The sequence below is a fragment of the Rhododendron vialii genome, chromosome 5a (assembly GCF_030253575.1).
Source record: "Rhododendron vialii isolate Sample 1 chromosome 5a, ASM3025357v1".
NCBI classification, from domain to species: Eukaryota; Viridiplantae; Streptophyta; class Magnoliopsida; order Ericales; family Ericaceae; genus Rhododendron; species Rhododendron vialii.
In genome coordinates, this window is record NC_080561.1 from 5,890,572 (window position 1) to 5,906,871 (window position 16,300).

Sequence of the window (16,300 nt, forward strand, 5' to 3'; positions counted from 1 at the left end):
CGGGCTGCCTTGCTCGGTTAAAGAAAGGAAAATAGTACAGGGGTCTGTTTGCATGACAGTCCTATGGTACACACCTCTTCTTAGGGATGTACCATACACACCATAATTTTAAACCTTTGAATTTAAAAGTGAATAATTCGGACCACTCATTTATTAAATCAATTACTAAAATGAAAAATAGCTTAGCAGGTTACCATAGCTTTGTTTGGAACGGACAGTCCTATGATACACATCCCTTGTTAGGGGTGTACCATACGCACAATAATTTTAAACCTTTGGATTTAAAAGTGAATAATTCGGACCACTCATTTATTAAATCAATTACTAAAATGAAAAATAGCTTAGCGGGTAATAGATTATTCTCTCTTCCTTGACTCTCTCTCCCTCTTTCTTAAAATACTGCAAATTATATAACATAACTATAATTGTTATAACAATACAAAAAAGGAAATTGAAATCTACACTCCATTTTTTGACATCTACACTCCCTTTTTTATCTTCTAGCGAAAAAATTACATACACTTTCAACACTAAAATCCAAAAAAGGGAGTGTAGATGTCAAAAAATGAAGTGTAGATTTCAATTTCCTACAAAAAATTAGCGTTTTCTTATCACAATGTGCCGTACCAAAAGAACATTTAGAATTGTCCATTCAATATACTTGATATAAAACCAATTTCTTTGTTGTAACTGAATGTACGGTTGACTTGCAACCGCGACACAATAATGACAATCAAAACTATTAATTTCGTTATATTTGTTGATTAAATAATCCACGTAATTTTTTAGCTCGATAAGGTTTAGAAAGCCATTTCATCAGCACCCGAATTTAATAGTAAAAGAATTTTTTTTGTCTGATTAAAAGTCTAATGATAAACGATCAACTTCATTCTTGTATCTGGATACATTAAATTTTTTCGATTACGCAGTTGTCGACATCTAATTTTGGTGACAATGCTGAATATCTTATGACTTTATATTCTAAGAGCATCCCTATTGTAATAATCAAATTGGTATGGATAAGCAAATTTAACAATAATGCTAAAAAAACATCTCACATTGTAAAAAGCAAAGTTACAAGTCTTTTAGCAAATAACCAAATTTCACTCATTTCATAACCAAACTTAACAACTTTTACTAATAACCAAAACTCAATAACCAAACCCAATAACTAAACTCAAAACTCAATAACTAAAAAATACCCCACATTAGAATCGTCTCATCGAGACGAATAATTTGGTGTGGTCGGGTGCGTGATTGGAACTCGTTTGCTATTGGACATAGGTACATTGTGTATTGTGGGGTTTTTTTTTATAGGGATGCAAAAATAACCAATGTTGAAGTAAAGGTTGTTAAGTTTGATTATGAACTAAATGAATAATCAAATACTGACGTAGCACATTTTAGTTATTGATTTTGATTATTTCCATTGCGGATGCTCTAACAGTTATGATCGATCATTCTAAAAATATACTCACCAACGACGTTTAGTTATGGTATGATATTTTGCCGATTATAACTATCGTTAACTGAATATTCTGATTGAATTTTTTTATATGACACGTGATTATGAAAATGTTAATTTATGGTGTTATCATAAAAAATTGGGTTATATTACTGAATTTATGATTTGGTATTTTGTTGATTATAACTATCGTTAACTGATGCTTAACCTTCTAACCTTGCCTTCAAATAAGGTTGAGAAAAACCCCAAGCGTAGGGCTAGATCATCGGTTGCATAATAAACCGGTAAGACCGGGATCGTACCACGGAGAATTCGAATATAACTTAATCGGATTGTAGGTTTTATATGGTGGTTTCGGCGTTTAATATGGTCAACTGTGTTTTCCTTTAAACGGTGGAAAAGATAAAGCGAAGACTAGAAATGAGCTTTATAAACTAAAAGAGGCAAGTCTAGGGATCGTCTAATCCTTGACTGAGGCTGTTACCGGTTTTCATTATAACTCAAGCGAGAGTCACGACCGCGTGCTCACGCCTGGAGAATTTAGCTTTAAAGACTACGTTTATTGAAAGATGTGATTAAACGGAGGCGAACCAACTTATTTTTAATATTTATCGAACATATAGGAGGCCACGAGTCCTCGGTAAACTGCTTGCCAAGACCGCTTGACTAAACATCTTATCAAGGAGTTAACACCCCTTGTTTAGACCAAAAAATGCAAGTTAAGCTCTATTCCAAAAATCATGCTTTTAAGCTCGATAATTTGATAACCAGATAATGACCCTAGCCCTCAGGAAAGAGTATCCCGAGACTTAACCAGGTAACTATTCACTCATAGCTAAAACACAAAAGAAAGCATAAGAATGTGACACGATTTTCTAACCGATAGAATCGAAAACATACTGAATTTTATAAAGGATCTAGTTCGTACTAACAAATTTAATAAACGAGAAAAGAACAAACGATAAATACCTTGAGTAGTTCTTTGAGAAATTAATACAAAAGCTTGAGAGTCTTTAATGGAGGTTCATGAAAAATAAAAGCTTTAAAGTGAAAAATGACAAGAGAAGAAAGAAGAGAGAGGGAGGAGCTATTTATACAAGAAGACCCCTGCCTCTCTTCTAGAAATCCGAAAAATATCCTGAAGGTAGAAAATATCCCAAAAGTAGAAAGTCCAAAAAGCAGAAAATATCTTCAGAACAACACACGTATCGATACGGCAGAAACACCTGTATCGATACCAATTCTTCACGGAATCCCCTTGCTCTGATCCAATTATGTATCGATACGGCTACTTTTTCCGTATCGATACCGACTGCTTTTCTGCCAGCATCCCAAACTGTGGACTTGGCTTGGCACCCGACAATCCCTTTACAACGACGGCCCTCCGGATGCCTTCTAAACAACGCCAGCCTTGCCCAGCGCCGCATCCAGTGCTTGAGAAAATTCATGACTTCAAAATGGCATCAAAAGGCGGCAACACATACCGGACTACCTAAAATGATTAAGAAAACACTTTACGAGGAAACTTATATACAAGCTACTAATTAACATGAATTAACCAACAAAATCGGGACTTAGCGCACAAAATACAAATGATATTGGGTGCTTATCAATTGAACATTTTGATTGAATTTTTTTCATAAGACACGTTGTGGGTATGAAAACGTCAATTTATGGTATTGTCATAACAAATTTGGTTATATTACTGAATTTGTGGTATGGTATTTTGCTAATTATAACTATCGTTAATTGAACATTTCGATTGAATTTTTTTATACAACACGTTGTGCGTATGAAAATGTTAATTTATGGTATTGCCATAACAAATTTGGTTGTATTACTGAATTTGTGATATTTTGGTCTTGTTACGGAATATTTTAATCAATTTCCTTTACTATGACAGTTGTGGGCATGAAAATGTCAAATTATGGTATTGTCATAATAATTATGGTTTGTTATATAATTTGTAGTTTTTAAATATGTTTTCTTTTGATACGACACATTGTGGTAAGAAATGAGAATTTTAAATGTTCTCATAACAAATTTGGTTATTTTACTGAATTTGTGGTATTTTACACATGTATTTTGTTTGGTATAACAATTGTTGATTCTGGTACGACATATTTTAATTTTGTTACGGAATATCATACATGTCAAAGAATTTTTGGTACGATTCATTGTGGTAAGATAAGGCCAATTTATGGTGTTGTCATAACATTTGTGGGTAGCATTATTTAATTTGTGATATTGTATACATATATTTGGTTGGAGAACAAGTATTATGGTTTCTGGTACGAATAATTATGGTTACATAATAACAATATTTTTTAATTATGGGTAACCTGCTAATGACCTGTTTAACAGGTAAATTTTAAAATAGAAGTCGTAACTAGCATAAAAAATATGCATTAGAAAACCAAAAATCGTCATAATGAAAATCACAGGTTGTCATAATTTAGATATACGATATACCATGTGTACCATAGCTTTGTTTGGAACAAGAGAAAATGAAGGAAAAGAAAGGAAAATAAGAATTCTTCCCTCTAACCTCGTTCAGCTAAATAAGTCAAGTGGCTTATTTTTTTATCCTTATTCAAACTTTTTTCGTATTTGTTAGTTTTTCGTCAATTTTTTAGAGATTATTGCATCGTCATTATAAGAGGAATCTAAAAGGTTAAAAATTGTGATTGAAATCAAATTTTTTTTGAATAAAGATTAAAAATTCAAAAAATTGACGAAAAATTTAAAAAAAAAAAAATTTGAATAAGAACAAAAAATAAATCACTTAACTTATTTAGCCAAACGAAGGCCTTAGTTTGGTTCCTTATTTAGGATGGAAAGAGAAAAAAGTACCGTAGAATTCAAAATGAAAAACTCTTTTCCTTTTTCCTTTCTGTTGCCAAAGAGAAATGTTTTCCTCTTCCAGAACCTTCTCCTCTATTTTCCTCTTTCAGACCTTTTTCCTTCATTTATTTTTCTTTTGAAATCAAACAAGAGAAACTCTTTTCTCTCTTACTTTTCTCCAATTTTCTTTCTAGAACCAAACAAGATAAAGAGTCACATTTTCTTCATAATTTTCCTCTTAAACATTTTCTCTTCTTTTCCTTTCTCTTCCCCAAGTTCCAAACAAAACCTTTAAGAAGGAATTGCAAAACATGGAACTCGAGTGTGAAACGTTCACGCCTACTGATCACTTCCGGACTTCTCCTCTCTCACATATGAGTCCAAATTTCATATAACATTGTTCGTCTCGATGTGAAATTGGAGACTGACTTTGGAGTCTTTTTCTTGTCTTACATGAAATTTCTTCTACTTCGATATATATTTTTATACATTTGTGATTTTCCGAGTCTAGACAAACAATGTGAGGTAAAAATTGAACACAAATCTAATACACAAAATTTAAGAGAAAAATCGAACAACCTGTTTCAATAGATGGTGAAAAAGATTTCGTGAATGGGCCCTTTTCTTTTATCTAGTGCAAAGTTTAGCCTAACTTATTTTACTTTTATAAACTTTCGTTAGTTGTGGATTTGATTTCTTTATTTTTCCAACCAAAACGAGTTAAAAAAGTACTCCCTCAGTCCCAATTTATTTGTTCCAGTTCCATTCTAACTGAATTAAAAAAACTAGTTATATCTTTAAAGTGATAATGAATTTCATATCCAATATGGATCTTGTTTGATAGATCTCGATTTGTTCTATAATTCACTATTATCGAAATCACCTAAAACATTATAAATTACAAGATATAATTAATTGAAAAGTGACATGAACTCCAAAATATGACAAGTAAATTGGGACGAAGGGAGTAAAAATTATGATCAAAAGTTGAGAATTTTCACTTGCTCAAGATTTTATTGGGCTCCCCGTTAGTGAATAGTGAAATTGATTCGTGGTGTTCCACTTTCCAAAAAAAGTACTTTCTGGAAAAATAAAGTAATTTCAAACTCAAAAATTATATGTTTACACAAATAATTTTTCTACCAATATGGATATTGTTTGATAGATCTCATTAAGATCTTTTCAACGGTGCAAAAAAATTGAAAAAATATTTTTCATTTTCATTATATTTGAATTTGAAATTACATTCTTTTTCCAAAAAGTATTTTTTTTGGAAAGTGGAACACCACCATGTAGAGAGTAATGAAAGTGCATATAAGTTGACAAGAACACTCCGCGTTAACCAAAGAATAAAAGCTTGAAAATGCCAACCAAAGATAATTTTTTCCTTATTTTTTTTGGGAGGCGATAAAGACACGACTCCAAATGTTGGTGACACGGTATTTCTTGTTCTCTTACAATTATACCCTTTACTCTCGTCTCTCTCTCTCTTTGCTCTTCTGTACTTCTCTTCTCTCACTGCTGACTGAGCCCATAACTCCCTCTCCTCTTGTTCTTTTTTTTTTTTTTTCACAGCACTCCCTCTCCTGTTCACTTATCTCTCAGTTGCCTCTTTCTATCTCTCATCCCAATCGTTTCTACTTTTTGCCTGGTGAGGAGGCTAGTATAGAGGGCAACAGATTTTGATTCTATGGTTTGTGTCAATCCTTGAACTCTGTGTCACTTAACGCATCAAGTAGGAGTCTACAACATGACAAAATCAGATGGTGGGCTATGATGAAGATGATTCCATGGGGCGGTGGGGAAAATTGGGTCTTGGGGATGTGGTGGTAGTGGAGAAGGGGAAGAGAAGGGCGAGATATAAATGAGTCTAAGGGCAAGCTGTTGTATGTTGACGAGGATTGAAAGCAATGGAAGTGGGTTGACTAGATTGAAAGCTGTTCTAAAAAAAACATCAGGAGAGGGAGTTGCGGGCAGTGAGAGAAGAAGTACAGAAGAGAGGAGAGAGAGTAAAGGGTGTAATTGTAAGAGAACAAGAAAACATCGTGTCACTAACATTTGGAGTCGTGGCTTTATCGCCTCCCTTTTTTTTTTTTCTAAAACTTTTTTCATTTTCCATCTACAGTATTTTCACCTTTTTTTTAATTTTTTCGTCAAGCCATATCGTATGTTCTCACAGAAAATTTAAAAATTCATGAACAACATAAGCCACTTATAGAAATAAGTTGAAATAGTCGAAACTCAAGCTTAATTCTCTCTCTTTTTTCTTCAAGAACCAAACAAGAAAAGAGAGTTCTTCGAGTTTTTTTTCCCATTTTCTTCTCTCTGATCTGGGGACTAAAAATCGGTCCCGTACTTATAATTTTGGCTTTGGCCGGGACCGTCTCTTTGCATTGTGCCCGCGATCTCATTTGTGCCATTTGGTCCGAAAATTTGGCCGGGACCGTCTCTTTGCATTGTGCCCGCGATCTCATTTGTGCCATTTGGTCCGAAAATCAAACGTGCCCTTTCTAAGAAGTATAAGAACCAAGGAATTTGTACCAAAAACAAGAACCAAGGAATAAAGACAATCCGTAAAGCTCTAACATTGACCCTGCAGCATTAACCTGAGGAATCAGTTCTCAGTGGCGCATCGTTGTGATATTCGATTGTGGCTCCAGAAACTCTGGCAGAAATTGGTGTATCGGTGGTCCCCGGACAGCCATTCTTTCGCGCCTAGACTGGTTGTCGAGAAACGATCCTCTCTCGTGTGACACTTGATGAACATGTGACAGTATACGAAGTTTTTGAGGCAGAATATTGTGTCTAGCAGAATATGGGTATAAAGGAATAAGCAACTATCTCAGAGATTCTTGTAGTTGATTATACACATCAAATATTCATGTTCGAAATCATATCAGATCTCAAAGCAGTAAGTTCGAGATTTAATAACAGGAAAATACGGTTTTGTAAATGAAACCAAGTAACTTCGTACAATGACTTTCAAAATGTCAATACAACTCTTGAAGCACGGTTACATTTTCCGTATTTGTTTTGCTAGGCCTAACTTACAAACATCGATCCATGAAACAGGTACATGAGATGGAAACAATCACCCTCATCGCTACTAAAAAGGCAAAAACTGTGATATTTATACAAATATATGAACATCTCAGTTAATCAAACGACTACAGAGCACTACCAAGTGGATGGAGATGAGAAGGTAACTCCAACTCCAACCTTGCAAACTCAACTTTTGAGCATTATTCGCCGAAACTGTTACCCAGCAACAAAAAACAAGTCTCCAGTTAATAAATTTAAACCACGAGAGTCCAACTACTACGATTTAACGTTTTAAGATAACCAATTTTACAACTCATTGCATTGTTATGAGCACTTCAGTATTGCAATTTGTAACCGAAATGTAGAGGCTAACTCTAGAAGTTGCTCTTTTGGGTCTTCTACAGGGCGAAGAAAAGGCATCTCATTTCTTGCCAAATGTCAATATTTGTTAACAAGGACAATGATTGTATTTGGTAAGGTTTTAGTGCATCGGTGACTTACCTGGACAAGTGGACTCAGTGGAAACGGTTGTGAAGATCGTTTGGTTATTGTAACCAGCATAGGCACAAGAAGTGCGATTACAACTTGAAGTTGTGGTGTTTCCAATGTACAAGCTTTCTGCACCTTCACATTGCATAGAAGGGCACGTCTTCCAGAGGTTTGATTTAACTTGGGACGGCACACATTGTAACCTGAGCAATAATAACAAAAAAGATAGTAATGCTCTTAAAAACTAATGAATTTGCAGAAAACATGAAGTTAACAGTGACACTTACGTCCAGTTGTTTGCTGCGTCGCACGTGCACATCACACAGTTGCCAGCAGTAAAGATGTAGGTGCCATTACAGACGAGTAAAGGGTAGTCAAATGAGTTATTTCCCACCATTGACGTACAAGCTGTCAATGCACAATCAAACATCACTCTTTTGAGAAAACAGAAAACATACTACCGATAGATACATGTGTCGTGTGTGTGCGAGCTCGTAGTAAGAACACTGAAGAGAACACAAATCTTTTCAACAAAGCAATCCAAGAGTGGGATTTGCTCTCAATGTGGCCAAATATATCAGACTTCAATGGTCTATGCTTTGTGTTCAGGATGAGTGCTTACAAACTAGTAGTGTCATTCTACTGACCATTTAACTGAACGAAGATATAACTCCTATGAAAACGAAGCCCATTACGAAACATTCTTAGAGCAATTAACAGTGAAAATACTACTTCTATGACAGAGATGATGATTTAAAACTATGGAATTGCTAGGAAATTTATCAAGCACCTAAATGAAAAACTTAATTGCTCAACTCCCAGTTTGCAATCTAAAACTGATCTAGCTCAATTCTCTCAGACCTCTTACTGGTGCAGTTGACTGCTTGAAATTTGAGTCCATGGGAGAATCCGACACAAAACACATTCCATTGGACATATACAAGGTTTAAACAACATACCGCTCAATGGAAACAACATACAACCCGATTGGAAAAAGATTACAATGCGTTGAAGTGTTAGCCAAACAGGACTGCCAATCAAACTAAGGGACTCTAGGACCTAACAAACATATCAAGCAGTAGATACTTGACCAGCCCAGTATATACTTGACCAAGCTTAGTTTAAAAATATAACAAGCTTCAAAAATATGTTTAACTTATTGAGGAAAACAGCCCATCTCGAGCCACCTACATCGTAAGCCAGCCCAGTAATAGCTCGTTTGAGCTTGACTGAACCTTTAACAAGCCTAAAATATGTAACAAACCAGTCTTAAACAAGATTTCACTGCGAACACGGATTCGAATACGAGTAGCTAGGTTCTTTTTGCAGCCTTAATACCTTGAAGTGGAACATCAAGAACAGCACCAGCCAAGAGATCTTTAGGAGAAGCCAGACCATTGAGGGCGAGAAGTGTATCCTGTGTCGTATTATACTCCTGTGCAATCTCCTCCAACGTGGCCCCACCTGGCACCACGTACCCATAATGAACGACTCTCTCTCCACCCACCTCATCACAGCTACACGGCAGTGGGATCCAGAGATCCTCCCCCACATTAATCTTATCCGCATTCGATATGTTATTAACAGCCTGGATTTCAAGAACCAAGCCAGGAATTAGACCAATCTAAATACAGGCAAGAAAGAAAAAGAGGGATAAGGCTACTAGACTAAGCGGAAATAACTTGTCTAACGATCGTAAGCTATAGCATGGGTGTTGGCCTCATCCAAACAGATCTTAGCTGTTCAGTCGGGATGAAATCTGAGCCATCCATCATCGATCATGGACGACCCGGATGAGACCAATACCCATGCTGTCCCTTAGGAGACAGCAAGTCCCCGGGTTCAAGCTATAGACGGGCTTTTAATGGAAAACTCACCCTTATTTCTAGTACTTCACACAAAAGCATTATGAAAAGGTGAAAACTATTAAATTGTTAGAATTGAAAATGTTGTGCAATATGAAAATAAGTGAAGACTGAAGCCATACCATAATTTTAAAAGAATACTCACAAAAGAGATGACAACAAGAATTCAAGAAATTTACCCCAAAAACAAGAATTCAAGAAAATGTGAAGAATCATTTCATGTACTCTGTGCGTTCTAATTTGTTTTTTCAGTTTGAGGAATTCAACTTTAATACTATAAGAACACAATTACTTACACTTTCGTTTACACCAAAAACACATTAGTCCTTGTGAGGAAAATACCCAACAATTTTGAAATTTTGAACTTTTCAAAAATGCCCTTTTATTCGAATTAAAATTGCCTCAATTCTTGAAAGAAGAGTAAAAAACAAAAAACTAAAATAGGGAACAAAACTAAAATGGAACCGATTAGTATAATAATCCATCCGTCTCAATTTGTTTGTTCAATCATAAAATTCTAAATTATTAAAGAAACACAATGATTACGCTCATTTTCAAAAATGCCCTTCACTTCTTTGGTATTCAATGAGAATGCACTTTTTCCCCTACGTGATTTTTGTAAAGTGAAATGGCATTAAAGAAACTTTTTCAAGTAAACTTGTAGTTGGACAAATAATTGGAAACATGTTAAAATAAAAAAATAGACAAACAAGTTGGGACGAATGTAATTACTACAAAAAACTCGAGGGTGTCCACGACAATATCGGCCACCCTCTCGATTTGTCCTTGCCTGGATCTGCTGGTATGTCACCAGCCCGGCAAAAACTTCCGCCGCGATGTGGTACAGTCCGTCGCCTGGGACCACCGTGTATGCCGGGCGGTGGCTCCGGGGGAGCCCGGTCCCGTTGCGGCAGAGGCACCCGAAGGGGATTTGGAGGGTCTCGTTGGCGGCGACGGGGTGGGTGGAAGGGGTGGAGAGATTGAGGCCGTTGGCGCCGAGGAGGTTGCGGAGGTTCTTGATACCGAACAGGCTCTTGATGTGGCCCAGCGTGGTGGCGTTCGGGGACGCGTAGCCTACCAGGCCGTTGCAGGTGGCGCCCGTGGAGTTGCATGCGAATTGGGCTGCTGTCGGCGTTAATGTAAAGGCGGCCACCAAGTAGAAGGACAGGACGGGTAGCACCGCCGTGGTGAAACCCATTACTACTAGCTTTGAAGAGGGATTTTTTAGATACCTTCAGAAAGGGAAAGAGTGGTGGAATTTTGGACACTTTCGGAGAAAGGGTAAATATATGTGGGGGGTTTTAGTGAGGGGGAGTTTTGGGGGGAGTGTGGAAGGCAAGGGTGATTGGTGAACAGAGGATGAGTAAATTCTGAGTCTAGGAGCACAATCTTAGTACAACATAATTCTGGAGACAATTGTGTCCGGACAACGGTGATACATGCTGTCTTATGTATACCATAAGGCTCGGCTGTACGGCACGAATCTAAGGCTCCGTTCAGTTGTCAGAAAAGTGTAAGAAATGATGGAAAAATTAATTTTCTCATAACTTTTGTAATGTTTAGTTGCCAGGAAAGTAGTGAGAAAAATGTTTTTAAGTTTTCCTGCAAAATTTACTTTCTTGCAAAAGTGATTCAGCCAAAAGCATAGAATTTTGCGGGAAAGTTTTCTGCTTTGTGGGCCAAAATAATTGAAGGGCAAGAAAAAAAACGAATGACGCCAATACCAAAAAAAATACGAATTAGGTTCTTAGAAAGACATTTTAAAATTTACGTGAGCAATACCAATTTCGACTACTGTGATGCTTTCTAAGATAATTGTTGTAGAAAAAATTACTAATTGATTTTTTTTTGGAAGTATTTATTTATCTTGTCATTATTCTTCAATTTTATTTTGTACTTACTAATCATCAGTTTATCAATGAGTTTTTGTATCGGCAACTAATCAAGCATAGTTATTTAACATTTGTTTATTTAGTTATCATCTACTTATTTTTTAAGTTTCATGTTAAGACTTTGCATTAGATAAAATACATTTTCCGGTATGTGTTAGTTCTCAAAATTATTTTTAGTCATGGGAAATAAAAAAGTTTCTCATAAGTGTCTTTTTCCGACAAATGAACCACTAAATTTTAGTTTTCCTGCAAAAAAATTTTGTCAAATGAACACTCACAGGAAAATAGATTTCTTTTTCCTTTACTTCACTTTACTTTACTTTTCCTGAGAATAACTTTTCTGTACAACATTCTTGGCAACTGAACGGAGCCTAAATATAATTGTGTTTGAAATCGTGTTTTAAAGATATTCGTGAATCGTGGTATTGCTGGAGTAACTTTTATAGAGTATTTTCTTTTCTGACTTGTCGGAAGAAAGGAGAGGTGGGGTGGGTGAGAAACTTTTTAGTATACCAGGGATAATAACACCCTTGGTATTCTTTCCGGTCTGTTTTTAATTGTTTGGTCATTTTCCGATTACACTTGAATGATCGACTCTGTTCATTTTGTAGAATTCGACGAAAACCATAATCATATCAAAAATCGTGTTCATTGGACTTTAATAGATATATGATCAGCACACGTGAAAATTGCAAAATAAACAAAACTGGATTCCGATTTAGTGTGGTTTTGGATCCAGTTTTAGTTTTCTTCAATTTTCATGTGTGCCGATCATGTATCTACAAAAATTCGATGAACAATTTTTTTTGTTGAGTTTAAGATTCTCACCAAACTCTACAAAAGGAATAGAATCGATCATCCAATTGTGACCGAAAAATAATTGAAAAATTAGAAATAAACCAGAAGGGATTTCAAGGATGCTGGTATCCCGGTATAAAAAACGTTTCTCGGGTGGGGTGGGTGTGTGGGAAGGGAATGAGAAGTGGGGAAAGAAGTATGGTGTTTGTTGGGGAGACTGAAAAACTATTACTACGCGGAGACTTTTGACTTGTCATGATGAGACACTCTCTCTCTCTCTCTCTCTCTCTCTCTCTAGGGTGTTCTTTTGTGTTGGTACCGTCACTTTCTCACAGCAAATACGAGTAAAATATTTTTCTCCCTTAATTAAAAAGAATTTGAAATGTTATTTAACTTATTTAAGAAAAAGACTCAACAGCCCCTTGCATGTAAGTGAATATGCCATCCCAGTGGTTCGGGCAGATACTCAAGTTTTGGAAGTAAAAGTTTGGGGTTTGATTTCTCATCAGATGAGTATCCTGAAGTAAGTAGGGAGTCGTGACTGGTGTTGCCATATTAGCTCTCCCGGAGATTTGGGTTGCACAATCAAGTCCGTATAACGACTTGGTTGTAGCGTTGTTCCTCCGCTACAAAAAAAAACTAAGTGTTCGGATTAATTTACGCTCATCTTGACCTACGAATGAAACAAATTCTTGAATCTCAGGCCTAAACCACCGGCCAACGACAGAGTATGTCATCCTGACCATTAGTAAGATTTAATACGCCACAATTGTAAAACACCATTTCGTTCCTTTTTGAAATCTCCACTCAACCTTGTTGGTATTCTTCTGTTTGCATCATTTTTAATCTCGGGTCAATTAAGCTGATTTCTCAGTGCAAAAATAAATCAGAAGTCAAAACTAAAAGTCGCGTTCATTACGCGAGGAGGGGAAGGTGTCTTAGTCTCATCGGTCAAATGTCTATGCTTTCAACCCGCCGGATTCCTCTAGAGTAAACGATGTAAGTGATCAATTAGCGAGGAGTTGCCATCAAAAGATCGAGTAACGTCTACCTCCACACTAGAGAGGTTCCTACTCCAAGATTATTTCTAATCGCGGGTCGAGCTGATTTCTTGGTGATTGAAAATGACTCAAATTAAAAGACGTCTTGACAGAACTAGAAATCATGTCTTGATTATGAGAGGAAGGGGAGGGATCTTTTAATCTCGTGGGTCAATAATGCCTTCGACTGTGGGAAAACTTGCTTCGTTTTTCCACCAGCAATTCTATCGCCCTCACTCCCGCTGGGTCCCCACCTTAAATGTCAACCCTCTTTTCAAGGTTGCATAAATTGCCTCGAACATTATGGATGTTATCTGCCTTGTGTAATGCATTCAACAAATTTTTTTTATAACTCAGGTGTTTGGATTTGCTTACGCGTACCTCAACTAATCTTAGATAACTAATCCTATTGCCCAATTGCGGAGTCCCATTTAAAGTCACGAGTAGTTTTGTATGAATTGGCCCCAAAAGATTGATATCACTTAAGAAATTTTGAACCTGAAACCTTAGGAGAAAGCAAACTCTTAAATCTCAGGTCTTGACCACTAGGTCAAACCCCCTTAGGGATGGAATACATTTAGGCCGCCATGTTTGATAGTGTGTTAGACCTTAGGATATGATTGTTAATCCTATAGGGTTCCTAACTCTTTGTTTGGTTGCAAACTAAGGATGGGATTGAGAAGAGCATGGAATTAGTAATCCCACACTTACTAATACAATGGGGTACTAGGTATTACCAATCCTATGCCAAGCTCCCTCCTGCAAAATGACCACCTTGCCCATGTTTTTCTAACTCAATACCAATAATACCCTCCGTTGGTTGAAAGAAATTAATAAGGTGTTTCGTAGTTGTCAACAAAAAAATTTCCTCCTCTTTTAGCAGGTACGAATTGGTTTTGTGTGGACTTGGAGAGTTCAACCATTGCTATCTAATATTCATAGTAGACTATGAAGCTTCATTGAAAAGTGGGTTCAACTACATCTCTAGGGCCACCATTTTGTATAAATAGGACCAATCCTTCATCTCGTTTCCAGATCTAATTGGATATTAAGTTTTCTTTCCTATTTTGATTGCACAATATCAATGGCACAACGAGATTGGAGTGAGGAGGAGGAGCAATCGTTGCTCCTATGGCTTTCGAGCCTTTTGGTAAAAAATGTATGCTGGTGGTTGTCCAAAAATTGATTGGATGAAAAAAAATTGCAAATTCGTGAGCTAATCTTCCATGCAATTCCATAGACAAGGTTTTCACCCATGGATATAATTGGAAAATGTAATTTGTATCCTATCCCTTGGTGTTCTAATCAAACAAAGGATTGGGATTGGTAATCACAATCCAATGATTTTATCCTTGCATAATCAAATACCCACTTGGGATTACACTCGGTATTATTAATCTTATCTCCTTACTAATCCCATCTAATCCATCACACTTATCAAACGGGGCCTTAACCAATATTTGTTCTTAGTCCTCTTGAGTATGGTTGTGGACTAGACGGTCCAGTTATGCCCTTTTTGTGGGTTATTTTTGGGTTCAATTTTGATGATCAAAACTGTTCACTTTAGAACTCTTTACAAATATCAACTTGATTTTTTTGCGTGGTTGATGATCCAGACAAACTTTTGTAAATGTATACTCCATTTTTATCATCAAAGTGAATCCAAAAAAAGAACCCACAAAAAGAAATAAAGTAGACTGTTTAGTCTCATTACCCAAAAAAAGAGAGGACTGTTTAGTCTAAAACCAAGACTAAATTAAGAAGACATGTTTCCCCTAGAAATAATGGAGAAACGTCATATTTCAAAAATTACTCGAGAAGAGATTAGGTACAGTATTATCCATCCTATTTAGTGTTTAGTGGAATGGGGTCTTTTAACATGTGATGCAAGGGTGTTAGAAAAGATTTGTAACAATGCATTTCAGAATTGGGAGCTTATAAATTAAAGCCCACACTTCCAAGCTCAAAAACCAAACTCTTGGCATTTGTGTTGTCTGTCATCTTACCACAACGAAGAAGATTTTCTTTAAAACGAAGAGGGTTTTCTTAGGTGTTGAATAACGAGTTAACTAAGAAAGCAACTAAAATAGAGGATTGAAGGATGCAAAAGAAAAGCAAAATGCACACTTGAATATGAATTTCAATGAAGAACTTATACATATAAAAATAAAATACTTCTTCTACTTTGAATCGAACTCAAGAACAAGGAGATGATTGGCCTAACTATCTCATGCTTATTCGCACATTGATTTATTTAATGCACCTTCTATTAATTTACCCCAAACGTTGTCGTTGTTCGAAGGTTTACCTGATAGCCCCATCGAGCTGTGTGCCCGTATCCAATCAATAAGTCTACGTTTCCTGATCTTGGTGCCCGACCCAACCCCCGACGTTGATGTAACAGGTGGGCCCATGCCACATCAGCAACAGCCCAAATTAAAAAAGACAAAAAACAAAATTGCTGAAATTGTCCCCCCACCCCCTATCTGGTTTTGAAGGACTTCATCAAGAAAGAGAGAGAGGAGCACCACCACCGGCTCCACTTCTGGTAACCAACCCTTCATACTTGTGAATTGAAACTGACCAATTCTTCTAGTATTACTTTTCATTAAAAAACATAACTCACAATTCACAAGAGAATCAAATCATGGGACAAGACAATATGAGGTTCCTACCACGTCTGAGTTGATTGTCTGTTTGCTTCCAATACTATTTGCCAGCAAACAAACAACACACAGCTCACAGTTGTCTGCTTTAAACGCCTCAATATGGAACGATGATTAAATTTCAATATCTGGATCTTATAATTACAAAGAAAATAATAAAAAAGGGCTAAATATTACCGAAGAAAGTGAAGTGAAGCAA

General features: G+C 36.3%; 1 protein-coding gene across 1 annotated transcript; it reads right to left on the reverse strand.

Annotated features, from left to right (window-relative positions):
• Nucleotides 1–7,208: 7,208 nt before the first annotated feature.
• LOC131325548 (lysM domain-containing GPI-anchored protein 2-like) lies at nt 7,209–11,128 on the reverse strand. The gene is made up of 5 exons (XM_058357863.1): nt 10,496–11,128; nt 9,179–9,428; nt 8,128–8,248; nt 7,853–8,043; nt 7,209–7,564 (listed from the first exon to the last, which is right to left on the reverse strand). The coding sequence occupies exons 1-5, from the start codon at nt 10,901–10,903 to the stop codon at nt 7,461–7,463; spliced, it is 1,074 nt and encodes a 357-aa protein (XP_058213846.1). The 5' UTR covers nt 10,904–11,128; the 3' UTR covers nt 7,209–7,460.
• Nucleotides 11,129–16,300: the final 5,172 nt, after the last annotated feature.

Bases quoted from the DNA above. Each gene is read 5' to 3' on its own strand.
- LOC131325548 (XM_058357863.1), bottom strand. From the start codon at position 10,903: ATGGGTTTCACCACGGCGGTGCTACCCGTCCTGTCCTTCTACTTGGTG. The intron at 9,429-10,495 runs GCAAGGACAAAT...CTTGAAATCCAG, and splicing joins TGACATACCAGCAGATCCAG to GCTGTTAATAACATATCGAA. The intron at 7,565-7,852 runs GTAAGTCACCGA...GCTGGGTAACAG, and splicing joins CACTGAGTCCACTTGTCCAG to TTTCGGCGAATAATGCTCAA.